The sequence below is a fragment of the Oncorhynchus mykiss genome, chromosome 31, assembly GCF_013265735.2.
Source record: "Oncorhynchus mykiss isolate Arlee chromosome 31, USDA_OmykA_1.1, whole genome shotgun sequence".
NCBI lineage: Eukaryota > Metazoa > Chordata > Actinopteri > Salmoniformes > Salmonidae > Oncorhynchus > Oncorhynchus mykiss.
Window position 1 is genome coordinate 40,667,009 of NC_050571.1, and position 14,061 is coordinate 40,681,069.

Consider the following 14,061-nt stretch of genomic DNA (forward strand, 5'->3'; position numbering starts at 1 on the left):
AAAGTGCATATCAATTCCAGAACAACAGCAAAGGACCCTGTGAAGATGTTGAAGGAAACAGGTATAAAAGTATCTATATCCACAGTAAAACAAGTCCTATATTGACATAACCTGAAAGGCCGCTCAGCAAGGAAGAAGCCACTGCTCCAATAACTTGACAACAAAGTCAAGGTATTGGAGTGGCCATCACAAAGCCCTGACCTCAATCCCATAGAAAATGTGTGGGCAGAACTGAAAAAGCATGTGTGAGCAAGGAGGCTTACAAACCTGACTCAGTTACACCAGCTCTGTCAGGAGGAATGGGCCAAAATTCACCCAACTTATTGTGGGAAGCTTGTGGAAGGCTACCCGAAACGTTTGACCAAAGTTAAACAATTTTAAGGCAATGCTACCAAATACTAATTGAGTGTATGTAATCTTCTGACCCACTGGGAATGTGAGGAATGAAATAAAACTGAAACAAATCATTCTCTCTACTATTATTCTGACATTTGACATTCCTAAAATAAAGTGGTGATCCTAACTGACCTAAGACAGAGGATTAAATGTCAGGAATTGTGAAAAACTGAGTTTAATTGTTTTGGCTATGAAATATCTCTCTCACGCTCTCTTGCTTCTCCTTTATTTTTTAAATTAAGTTCTTCAAAACGGTTCAACTATTGTCTTTCTCTCTCTTTGAGTCAACTACTCACCACATTGTATACACTTCAGTGCTAGCTAACTGAGGCTTATGCTTTCAGTAGTGATTAATTATCTGATCCTTTGATTGTGAGGACATGTCAGTTCATGCTGCAAGAGCTCTGATAGGTTGGAGGACGTCCTCCGGAAGTTGTAATAATTACTGTTTAGTCTATGGAAGGGGGTGAGAACCATGAGCCTCCTAAAAATCTAATCAAATCAAATTTTATTGGTCACATACACATACTTAGCAGATGTTATTGCAGGTGTAGCGAAATGCTTGTGTTCCTAGCTCCAACAGTGCAGTAGTATCTAACGAGGTTTTGTAGGTTTTGTATTGAACTCAATGTACCCAGAAGAGGACAGAAGCTAGCTGTGCTCCGGCTACACCATGGTGCTACCCTATAGAGTGCTGTGGAGGTTACTGTAGACCTTGATTTAAAAACAGTGTGTTTTAATACATTTGGTGACGTAAATATATTTAGTATAGTTTTATCTTTTTTTTTCTTTTTTCTTTTTCTGTCTTTTTTAGTTTTACAATTGACATTTTTATGAAATTCACTGGGGAGGATGGTACTCCCCTTCCTCCTCTGAGGAGCCTTCACCGTTCCAAATGCATCCATTTGAGGCGAATGCTGTGGCAGAAAAAAATGGACTCCCATTTCTGAACAGGGGGAGGGTGTAAGGCGAATAGAGTCCATACTTCTGATGCAAAATATCAACATTACAGAATGCATGCAAACGGAGAAGGAAAATACATGTTGCATAAAATAACAACAAACAAACCAAGAAAGGGCTAATACACAGGTGTTGAAACTAGGGCTGACCCCAATTAGTCAACTGGTCCATTGATTGGTTGATTGTTTGATCGTTAGGCTGTTTGTCGACCAATATTTTTTTTTTGCTGGAGCAGTAGCAAAAATATTTTAACAGATTATGTCTGATTTGCGCCCATCTTAGTGAACTAATCCATTGGGGAGGCTAAGCGGATGACACAGTCGATGAAGGGGAGTGTGAATGCGCTCTCCCCCCAATTTGTGCACATTCATTGTTTAATGACTTCAACATGTCCCTGATTGAGTCTGTAATACCAACATGCTTCAAGCAGACCACCATAGTCCCTGTGCAGGAGGAACACAAAGACAACCTGCCTAAATGACTACAGACCCGTAGTACTCACGTCCGTAGCCATGAAGTGCTTTGAAAGGCTGGTAATGGCTCACATCAACACCATTATCCCAGAAACCCTAGACCCACTCTAATTTGCATACCGCCCAAACAGATCCACAGATGATGCAATCTCTATTGCACTCCACACTGCCCTTTCCCACCTGGATAAAAAGGAAAACCTATGTGAGAATGCTGTTCATTGACTACAGCTCAGCGTTCAACACCATAGTACCCACAAAGCTCATCACCAAGCTAAGGATCCTGGGACTAAACACCTCCCTCTGCAACTGGATCCTGGACTTCCTAACAGTCGGCCCACAGGTGGTGAGGGTAGGTAGCAACACATCTGCCACGCTGATCCTCAACACTGGAGCTCCCCAGGGGTGCGTGCTCAGTCCCCTCCTGTACTCCCTGTTCACCCACAACTGCATGGCCTGGCACTACTCCAACACCATCATTAAGTTTACTGACGACACAACAGTGGTAGGCCTGATCACCGACAACGACAAGACAGCCTATAGGGAGGAGGTCAGAGACCTGGCCGGGTGTTGCCAGAATAACAACCTATCCCTCAATGTAACCAAGACTGATGATTGTGGACTACAGGAAAAGGAGCACCGAGCACGTCCCCATTCTCATCGACGGTGCTGTAGTGGAGCAGGTTGAGAGTTTCAAATTCCTTGGTGCCCACATCAACAACAAACTAGATTGGTCCAAACACACCAAGACAGTCGTGAAGAGTGCACGACAAGGCCCTATTCCCCCTCAGGAGACTGAAAAGATTTGGCGTGGGTCCTGAGATCCTCAAAAGGTTCTACAGCTGCAACATCGAGAGCATCCTGACAGGTTGCATCACTGCCTGGTACGGCAATTGCTCGGCCTCCGACAGCAAAGCACTTCAGAGGTTAGTGCGTACGGCCCAGTACATCACTGGGGCAAAGCTGCCGGCCATCCAGGACCTCTACACCAGGCGGTGTCAGAGGAAGGCCCTAAAAATTGTCAAAGACCCCAGCCACCCCAGTCATACACTGTTCTCTCTACTACCACATGGCAAGTGGTACCGGAGTGCCAAGTCTAGGACAAAAAGGATTCTCAACAGTTTTTACCCCCAAGCCATAAGACTCCTGAACAGGTAACCAAATGGCTACACAGACTATTTGCATTGTGTGCCCCCTCCCTCCAACCCCTCTTTTACACTGCTGCTACTCTCTGTTTTTCTTTTATGCATAGTCACTTTAACTATACATTCATGTACATACTACCTAAATTGGCCCGACCAGCCAGTGCTCCCGCACGTTGGCTAACCGCGCTATCTGTATTGTGTCCCACCACCCGCCAACCCCTCTTTTTACACTTCTGCTACTCTCTGTTCATCATATACAGTATGCACAGTCACTTTAACGATACCTACATGTACATACTACCTCAATAAGCCTGACTAACAGGTGTCTGTATATACAGTGGGGCAAAAAAGTATTTAGTCAGCCACCAATTGTGCAAGTTCTCCCCCTTAAAAAGATGAGAGAGGCCTGTAATTTTCATCATAGGTACACGTCAACTATGACGTGAAATCTTGCTTGTTTGCAGGTGACCAAATACCTATTTTCCACCATAATTTGCAAATAAATTCATTAAAAATCCTACAATGTGATTTTCAGGATTTTTTTTCTCATTTTGTCTGTCATAGTTGAAGTGTACCTATGATGAAAATTACAGGCCTTTCTCATCTTTTTAAGTGGGAGAACTTGCACAATTGGTGGCTGACTAAATACTTTTTTGCCCCACTGTAGCCCTGCTTCTATTTTCACAAATGTCTTTCTACTGTTGTTTTATTTCTTTACTTACCTACACACACACATACCTTTTTTTTTGGCACCATTGGTTAGAGCCTGTAAGTAAGCATTTCACTGTCAGGTTTACACCTGTTGTATTCGGCACACGTGACAAATAAACTTTGATTTAATTTGATTTGTTTGCGTTTGATTGTTAGTGTCTATCAATTCCCCATTACATACGCTGTATCACCAGTAGCACATTTACAGTTCATTCCTACAATTTCTAATCTACAACGTTTGTTTGGTTACGGTGATTTATGTTAATGCATTCAAAATACTATTATTCCAGTCTTTTACCGTCCTTATTGTCGGAGTCGACACATTGTTTGCAGAATGCACAACCTATGATTCTGAGAGACAAGTTTTGGTTTATTTCATTTTATTTATGAGTTGTCAATTTAGTCATTGTCTTTGGTTTAGAGTGCTCCTGTCAATGTTGAGTAAGCACCTGATTACGCAAAGAAGCAGGCCTACCTAATGACCTCTTATCCCTTGCACAAATGCCTACAACTGTGTTATTTCCGAGCTCAATGGCGCAGGAAACTGAGGGCCCAGAATATTTTATACAATTAATTAATACATTTTATTTAACCTTTATTTAACTAGGCAAGTCAGTTAAGAACAAATTCTTAATTATATTGATGGCTTAGCAAAAGGGAAAAGGCCTACTGAGGGGATGGGGGCTGGGATTAAAAATTAAAAAGTAGGACAAAACACACATCAACTACCAATTGGAAATCATGAAATTGGGGATAAAAAGGGGTAAAAAGTAGAAAAAAATAAAGATAAAATAAATAAAAAAACAGAGTATACTGGGGGAGAAGGACACATCTGACCTAACGAAGGGCCGAGATACTCTTGACCTACCGATAGGGCAAGATAGACTGGACCTACTGGGAAAGCAGTAGACTTACTTGAGGAAACACTTGGCCTACAAAGAAGACAGGAAACGTAAAACCCACAAGGGATGAATGCACAATCTTCTTCTTTAAGGTTTTATTGACATACTACATCCAAATAGGTGTATTGCTGCAACCTACTGGGTGGGGTAAAAACTGAGATCCTTTAACAAAAAATAACTAAACAATAAAAATAGGACACAGTAATGTAATTTTTCAAAAAATTAAACAAAAGTTAATGTACTCCTTCACTTAGTAAAAAGTACTCAAGATTCCTACACAGGCTCTGAGGCCTGAGAGGGGAAGCATCTTCAGACAGTATACCCTGCATTGTTTCAGCCATGAAATCCTGGAGATCCAAGAATCTTTTAGCCGCTTTGACAATGTCCAGTTTCTTACATTTTTGTTAGTTTGTCCTGTAAAATTAGTCCCCTGCGCAGTAAATCAACCTTCATGATTAGTGTTTCAGGATCTCTCAACCGACTGACATCCACAGACTGTTGGGCATCCACTGCCATAGCTTCACCATCTCTACTCGCAGCTTCGACAATTTTCACTGGCCCTGAATAGTAAACAGTAAACACACTGATAACTTAGTCGGCAGCCAAACTTCGGCATTGGGTAACGTCACAGGTACAGGCTTGGCCTTTTTTACAGTCACAGCCGGTGGGGACACTGACTGGCCTGATACACTGCCTAAGAAAATGCCTGGACCTGACAAAGCCATTTAGTCACAGGTTCGGCCCCAACTAATTATACAATACAAAGGCCTCAATCGCTATTGTAAGTAGCCTTGTCAGAGCATGAACGGCCCATAGTGCATGAGCCTGTCTCCTGTTTCTGTAGAGTGAGGTTGCTTAACGTACAAGTACACCTACTAGACAGTATGTTAGTCTATTGTGGGGCCTTATTATATAGTACTAATTACTATTGTAGACCTACACTATTTCCATGACACTCCAGAGGATTTTAGTACACGTAAGCTGCAATGGGACATTGAGTGACATTAGGTCAGGACTACATTTTGATCAAGACTACATTTTGAACAGGTCTGTTAATTACATTCATTAATAAATCACTGGTCCTGTAGCTTGTCTGATATACCTTAAGTCCAAAAGAAAGCATATGCCAGGTCAGAATTTGTCCAAATTTGTCAGGAAATGGAAATATTACCACTGCCCTGGAACAAACTACCAAAGATTTTTGTTTTGACAATACAGTTGCTTTGCACCATAATTAGTACCCCAATCCAATGTGTAAAAATGTGTAAAAACACATACAGTAGTAGGATTGAGCCATCAAGTAGTAGTGTAACTTGGTGATTAAAAAAAACAACATTTTATTTAACCTAATTTTAACATTCATAAAGAGCACATGTTCAACCATTTTGCGAGGTTAAATAAAATGACTACTAAGTGCCTATTAAGTGCCAAAAAAAGTCACAGGGTTAACCGTCCCCTTGTGTGCAACAGGGAGGGGCAATTCAATGCAAGCTTCACTTGAACAAAGAAATTGATAAAACATTTCTAGCCTGTCTATCTATGGGTAACAGGGTTATCGTGTTGTGCTCAACCTGCTCAGTTTTCCACCACAAAACACCGGAAAATGGCCAAAAAAGGTAGAACCAGCTCACCTGCTTTTACACTATGATTTGACTATTAGATGTTAACTGTTTCATTTGAAAAAAATGATTTTAAAAGCAATAGTTTCACCAGAAGTTGGTGCAGGCAGCACAACGAATCGCCTGAGACACGCTGCCTGCCCTCCCAGACATCTACAGCACCCGGTGTCAAAGGAAGGCCAAGAAGGACCTCAGCCACAGACTGTTCACTTCGCTACCGTCTGACAGATGTAGACAGTACAGGTGCATCAGAGCCAAGACTAAAAAACAGATTATATTACCAGGCCATCAGACTGTTGAACAGCCACCACTAACCGTCTACCAGGTGATGCACACTCACTCACACAAACACACACAAGCCATCACACACACCTCATATTCACAAACACACGCACGCACCTACACACACACCCAACACTGCTATATGCTAGAGACATTGAACTTCCTGTTTCACACCGTGAATTTAAATACTATAATCCCGACGTAGCTCATCATAATATTTATATTACTGTACATTGTATTTTAGTTACACTGTTTATACACACTGCATATGTATTTATACACTGGATTCGTGATATTGCTTAATCTAATATGCAGTATCTACTGCTGTACATTCTTAGCTGATATTGTGCAAATTCTCCCGGTGTACATATGTATAGATTGCATTTGATTACTGATACAGTGCTATATGGGTGGTTAATCAGATTTGTCCAGCCGTTCTTGATTTCATGTCTTTTTTTATTTTCTTACATTTAATTGTTTGACATTTTACTGCAATGTTAGGAGCTAGTAACATAAGCATTTCGCTGCACCCGCGACAACACCTGATAAACTGTGCACTCGGCCAATAAACTTTGATTTGATATTAAAACAAGAGTTCAGTTCACATAACAGGGTTGACCTTAAAATGAGGGACAGGTTGTCTTTTTATATATATATTTTTTTTAACCTTGAATCACTAATCTTCAGAAATGACTTTGTCAAAGCAACAACATACCTATGGCTTTACAATGATGTTGAAAACTTGGATAAATGTTGGGATTAAGTGGGTTAAAATATTCCCAGAATTCACAGTGGATGTCACACTGAGAGGCATGTCAAAATGCTGATTTTTTTGGGCACTTTAGCAAGTCTTTATTCAACCAGTTTCTATTCTGATTCAATCAATTTTCCATATGGTCCATAATAAAGAGGACTTCATTGAATATATCAAGCTTTTTAAAATTCTATATTTGTGCACAATATCCACTTAAAATATCAAAGAGATGCCAAAGGCACTCATTTCGTGGAATGACCCAGTTCACGTTCTTCATGTTTTGTTTTTGTCTAGGATTTTTTTTTTTTTAAACATAAAGACAACGGGAGGTCTTGGAAGGTCACAGATGATCTTCTCAGAGGACAAATGTCACTGCCTGGAGAAATTCATGACCTTTAATTCCTGGGTGGTCAAGGTCCAACAATACCCACTGACAGAGTACAAGAAAGTATCTTCTGCTGAAAATACTGTCTGAATTCTGTGCCTCTCTCACTATTCTACACACGCAAGTGGCTATTGTGTTGCCATATTGACAGACCACAAAAAAAAAATTCCATGGACTGAAGAAATACAGTATATAAATTCTACTCATTCTAATTCTATTGGGTCTCCATAGCCTGAGTGCCAGTCTGGTTGTGATATCATGCCAATTCATTGTCACTGATTGTCATGCCAAACAATGAGCTTGACAATGAGCAATGGAGTTGGTAAGAGCACAAACAAATCAGAGACCAGGCTAGGGTCTCTACACCTAAGACGCAAATCACATGAAAGCAAGGCATGTGGCATTGGTATCTTAAAATGCAAGATATCCACTTGTGTCGTATTCACAAACTCAACACATACCCAAGGAATATCTAAGTAAATATCAAAATCACAACACACAAGACTTGAGCTATTACTATCCCCAATACAGCAGGGTTGGGGAACTGTTTGACAGGTTCATTTTAAAGTATTTCTACTGACTTTTCAAACGTCATTTTTAATATACAGCCGTAAAATCAGCTTAGCCTGACAATGTAAGGTGGCACCAGCTCGCTAATCATCAAAAACACCCAAAACACCCAACACAAAACACCCATAGTTAGAAGGACATTAAACACTGCATGACTTACCAAAGGACTGTGCTAGATGTAAAGTGGCTTCAGAAAGTATTCACACCCCATTATTATTTCCACATTTTGTTGTGTTACAGCTTGAATTTATATTAAATCAATTAGATTTAGATTTTGTTTCACTGGCCTACACAATACCCCATCATGTCAAATTGGAATGATGTTTTTAGAAATTTTTACAAATTAATAAAAAATGAAAAGCAGATATGTCTCGAGTCAATAAGTATTCAACCCCTTTGTTATGGCAAGCCTAAATAAGTTCAGGAGTAAAAATGTGCTTAACAAGTTACATAATAAGTTGCATGGACTCACTCTGTGTGCATTAGTGTTTATCAAGATTTTTGAATGACTACCTCATATCTATACCCCACACATACAATTATATGTAAGGTCCCTCAGTGGAGCAGTGGATTTCAAATATAGATTCAACCACAAAGACCAGAGAGGTTTTCCAATACCTCGCAAAGCAAGTCACCTATTAGTAGATGGGTAAAAAAAAGCAGATACTGAATATCCCTTTGTGCATGGTGAAGTTATTAATTACACATTGGATGGTGTATAAATACACCCAGTCACTACAAAGATACAGGCGCCCTTCCTAACTCAGTTGCCAGAGAGGAAGGAAACCACTCAGGGATTTCACCATGATGTCAATGCTGACTTTAAAACCGTTACAGAGTTTAATGGCTGTAATAGGAGATAACTGAGGATGGATCAACAACATTGTAGTTACTCCACAATACTAACCTAAATTACAGAGTGAAAAGTGAAAAGAAAAAAGCCTGTACAGAATAAAAATATTACAAAACATGCATCCTGTTTGTAATAAGACACTAAAGTAAAACTGCATTTTTTGGGGCAAAGAAATGAACTTAATGTATTAAGGACATAAGAGCAAAGTGTTATGTTTGGGGCAAATCCAACACAACACATGTTATGGGTATGCTTGTCATCAGCAGGACTAGGGAGGTTTTTAGGATAATAAGAAACGGAATAGGGCTAAGCACAGGCAAAATCCTGTTAGGATCGATCACCACTTTATTTTAAGAATGTCAAATGTCAGAATACTAGTAGAGAGAATGATTTAATACAGCTTTTATTTCTTTCATCACATTTCCAGTGGGTCAGAAGTTAACAAACACTAAATTAGTTGGTAGCATTGTCTTTAAATTGTTTAACTTGGGTCAAATGTTTCGTGTAGCCTTCCACAAGCTTCCCACAATATGTTGGGTGAATTTTGGCCCATTCCTCCTGACAGAGCTGGTGTAACTGAGTCAGGTTTGTGGGCCTCCTTGCTCGCACACGCTTTTTCAGTTCTGCCCACAAATGTTCTATAAGATTGAGGTCAGGGCTTTGTGATGGCCACTCCAATACCTTGACTTCGTTGTCCTTAAGCCATTTTGCCACAACTTTGGAAGTATGCTTGGGGTCATTGTCCATTTGGAAGACCTATTTGCGACCAAGCTTCAACTTCCTGACTAATATCTTGAGATGTTGCTTCAATATATCCACATAATTGTCCTTTGTCATGATGCCATCTATTTTGTGAAGTGCACCAGTCCCTCCTGCAGCAAAGCACCCCCACAACATGATGCTACCACCCCCATGCTTCACGGTTGGGAAGGTGTACTTCAGCTTGCAAGCCTCCCCCTTTTCCCTCCAAACATAATGTCATTATGTCCAAAAAGTTATATCTTTGTTTCAACGGACCAGAGGACATTTCTCCAAAAAGTATTTGCCCCCATGAGCAGTTGCAAACCGTGTTCTTGCTTTTTTTATGGCGGTTTAGGAGCAGTGGCTTCTTTCTTGCTGAGCGGCCTTTCAGGTAATGTCAATAGGACTCGTTTTACTGTGGCTATAGATAGATACTTTTGTACTGCTGTTTCCTCCAGCATCTTCACAAGGTCCTTTGTTGTTGTTCTGGGATTGATGTGCACTTTTCGCACCAAAGTACATTCAACTCTTGGAGACAGAACTTCCTGAGCAGTATTTTTTTTAACCTTTATTTAACTAGGCAAGTCAGTTAAGAACAAATACTTATTTTCAATGACGGCCTAGGAACAGTGGGTTCTGTTCAGGGGCAGAACGACAGATTGTCAGCTCGGGGGTTTGAACTACTAGTGTAGTTCAAACTACTAGTCCAACGCTCTAGTCCAACGCTCTAACCACTAGGCTACCCTGCCACCCCGGTATGATGGCTGCATGGTCCCATGGTGTTTATACTTGCGTATATTGTTTGTACAGATGAACATGGTACCTTCAGGCATTTGGAAATTGCTCACAAGAATGAACCAGACTTGTGGAGGTCTACAATTCTTTTCTGAGATCTTGACTGATTTATTTTGATTTTGATGTCAAGCAGTGGCATTGAGTTTGAAGGTAGGCCTTGAAATACATCCACAGGCACACCTCCAATTGACTCAAATGATGTCAATTAGCCTATCGGAAGCTTCTAAAGCCATGACATTATTTTCTGGAATTTTCCAAGCTGTTTAAAGGCACAGTCAACTTAGTGTATGTAAACTTCTGACCCACTGGAAATGTGATACAGTAAATTCTAAGTGAAATAATCTGTCTGTAAACAATTGTTGCAAAAATTACTTGTGTCGTGCACAAAGTAGACTTGCCAAACTATACTTTGTTAACAAGAAATTTGTGGAGTGGTAGAAAAAAATAGCTTTAATGACTCCAACCTAAGTGTATGTATACTTCCGACTTCAACTGTATATACACAAAAACTACGTGGACACCACGTCAAATTAGTGGATTTGGCTACTTCAGACACACCCGTTGCTGACAAGTGTATAAAATCGAGCACGCAGCCATGCAATCTCCATAGCTCAATATTGTCAGTAGAACGGCCTTACTGAAGTGCTCAGAAACTTTCTACGTGGCACCGTCATAGGATGCCACCTTTCCAACAAGTCAGTTTGTCAAATTTCTGCCCTGCTAGAGCTGCCCCGGTCAATTGTAAGTGCTGTTATTGTGAAGTTGAAACATCTAGGAGCAACAACAGCTCAGCCGCGAAGTGGTAAGCCACACAAGCTCACAGAATGGGACCACTGAAGCGCGTAGAGCGTAAAAATGATCTGTCCTCGGTTGCAACACTTACTACCGAGTTCCAAACTGTGTAAAGCTTTCCACCATTGGACTCTGGAGCAGTGGAAATGCGTTCTCTGGAGTGATGAATCACGCTTCACCATCTGGCAGTCCGACGGACGAATCTGGGTTTGGCGGTTGCCAGGAGAACGCTACCTGCCCAAATGCATAGTGCCAACTGAAAAGTTTAGTTGAGGAGGAATAATGGTCTGGGGCTATTTTTCATGGTTCGGGCTAGGCCCCTTACTTCCAGTGAAGGGAAATCTTAACGCTACAGCATACAATGACATTCTACACGATTCTGTGCTTTCAACTTTGTAGCAAGAGTTCGGAGAAGGCCCATTCCTGTTGCAGCATGACAATGCCCCCATGCACAAAGCGAGGTCCATACAGAAACGGTTTGTCCAGATCGGTGTGAAAGAACTTGACTGGCCTACACAGAGCCCTGACCTCAACCCCATTGAACACCTTTGGGATGAATTTGAACGCCGACTGCGAGCCAGACCTAATCGTCCAACATCAGTGCCTGATCTCACTAATGCTCTTGTGGCGGAATGGAAGCAAATCCCCACAGCAATGTTCCAACATCTAGTGGAAAGCTTTCCCAGAACAGTAGAGGCTGTCATTGAAGCAAAGGGGGGATCAACTCCATTTAATGGCCATGATATTGTAATGAGATGTTTGACGAGCAGGTGTCCACATACTTTTGGTCATGTAGTGTATGTAGGCTACATGTCGGCTTACATGCTGACAAAACCGCTCGCATCACAAAATAAATGTACACAAAAAAGATTTATTCAATCATTGTACCCAAGAAGAAGAAGCCTGATTGAGGAGAGATTACTAGAAACAAACTCTGTTTCCCCTTTTATCTGTGGATTAATTGTAGGAGTAGAGGACCTTGTGCATTTCAGGTAAAATGACAACCCAATGTTTATATCCCAGGGCAAATTTGCAAGCAACATTAAGCTAGCTAGCTAAATTGCCATACATGTTTAATGCTTTTCGAGCTGTCCCCAAATGAATATAGTTGGCTCAGAGTTCGTTTTGATTTTTCAACCTGTGTGTCCTGATCGCGTCTGGTGTGGGTGGACAAAACGAACATGCGATGGCGCACGCGGACGCGGTCTAGTCAGCATGTCATGCATTATCAACCAAACTGACGCTCTCTTGTCTGCACAATGTCATGTGTGACAAGCGAACTAAGTGGCGCAAATATTGTCACAAACGCTGCCAATGTCCAAAAAAATGCAGCTAGATTACGACAATAGGATATAATTCTACATTTGGGTTTGGCCCAAAACAACACCATTGCACTATTAGCTACCAGGTTAAAAGCTTCGTATTGGAGGACTTTATATGACATGTCAGTGCAACAAATGTGAATAGTCTTGATCTTCGAAGAGCGCATGACAAGTTATAATTTTTCATTGGACCAATGAAAGAAATGTATAGAAATGTATATTTAAAGTAGTCTGTGTCATAAAATAATAATTCATGACATTTCTACAGTTTTAAGTAAACAAGTTAATCCACAGTTCCCGTGCCCACGTTATCAAGCCTAAAATTAGTTATCCATAGACAGTAGGCTAGTTTACTCACATATTATAAACACAATATCCCGACGAGTTCCGGACTTGTTGAACTGGTATTAGGTCATGTTCATTCACACCGTCGTTTTCCTCAATCCAGCCAGCACTGTTCGTCCTCCTCTTCGAAGAACGATACTCTCTTGTGATACTTTCTGGCCTTCGTTAACATATGGGCTGTAGTGACACTCTCTCTCTCTCTCTCTCCCTCTCTCTCTTGTCTCTCTCTTGTCTCTCTACTGTCTCATTTTTATGTGTGACAAAGTTCCGAAGTCAGCACGTCAGTTTGGGCTACAGAATGAAGCCGGCGTGTGCTTGAGTTCTCAGCCAGGCTACGGTCTATTTCCCCAGGTCGTCGTACAACTCCGGGCTAGGTTGCATAAGTGGATTGAATGGGAGTTGGTAGTGGTCCAGCCCATTTCTGCCAAATGAACGCTCATCATTCACTGTCTTCATCTTTACCACTGCCACCACCACCGCTAAGCTACTAAAATCACACAAGTAACAGGTGAAGTGTTTGCCTTGGTACTGAAATATGTTTGCTTGGTTTCCATTATTGCTAGAGAGAGCTGTTGGTTTGATGTGGCGCTCAGCCATCTGAATACTAGTGCAGCACTATTACAGCAATCTAATTTGTTTCTCAGTTTCTAGAGTGGTTCTAATTTCTTATGGAAGTATGTATGCATGGGGACACCATATCCCCAAAGGAACTGTTACATGATTCAAACAGGCATACTGTACATTAAATATGCAGACAGTAAACGGTAGATATAAAACGCTTAATTACTGGCCACCTCTGTCCGGGATATGTGAAATGTTTGACTCCAAAGTCAAATGTGACAATATAAAAAAACGCTATAGTAGACCATAAAACTCATTTTTAAAATGATATATCAAAATATATTTAAAGTATAAATCGTTGGGGGGAGGGAGGGGGGGGGGGTTCTAAACTGACATGGAATTGTTTTAATACTATGTCATACTATGTATCATTTAGCTATTTGAATTAGAATTTTAGG

The 14,061-nt window shown here is 40.9% G+C and overlaps 1 protein-coding gene across 1 annotated transcript in view; it reads right to left on the reverse strand.

Annotated features, from left to right (window-relative positions):
• The window catches only part of LOC110505159 (short transient receptor potential channel 3), a 75,134-nt gene extending 61,772 nt beyond the window's left edge, over window positions 1–13,362 (reverse strand). Inside the window, 2 exon segments of the mRNA XM_036970389.1 lie at window positions 13,056–13,138; window positions 13,140–13,362. Coding sequence (XP_036826284.1) covers window positions 13,056–13,138; window positions 13,140–13,214 — 158 coding nt within the window. The 5' untranslated portion in view covers window positions 13,215–13,362.
• Between the last annotated feature and the right edge of the window lie 699 nt (window positions 13,363–14,061).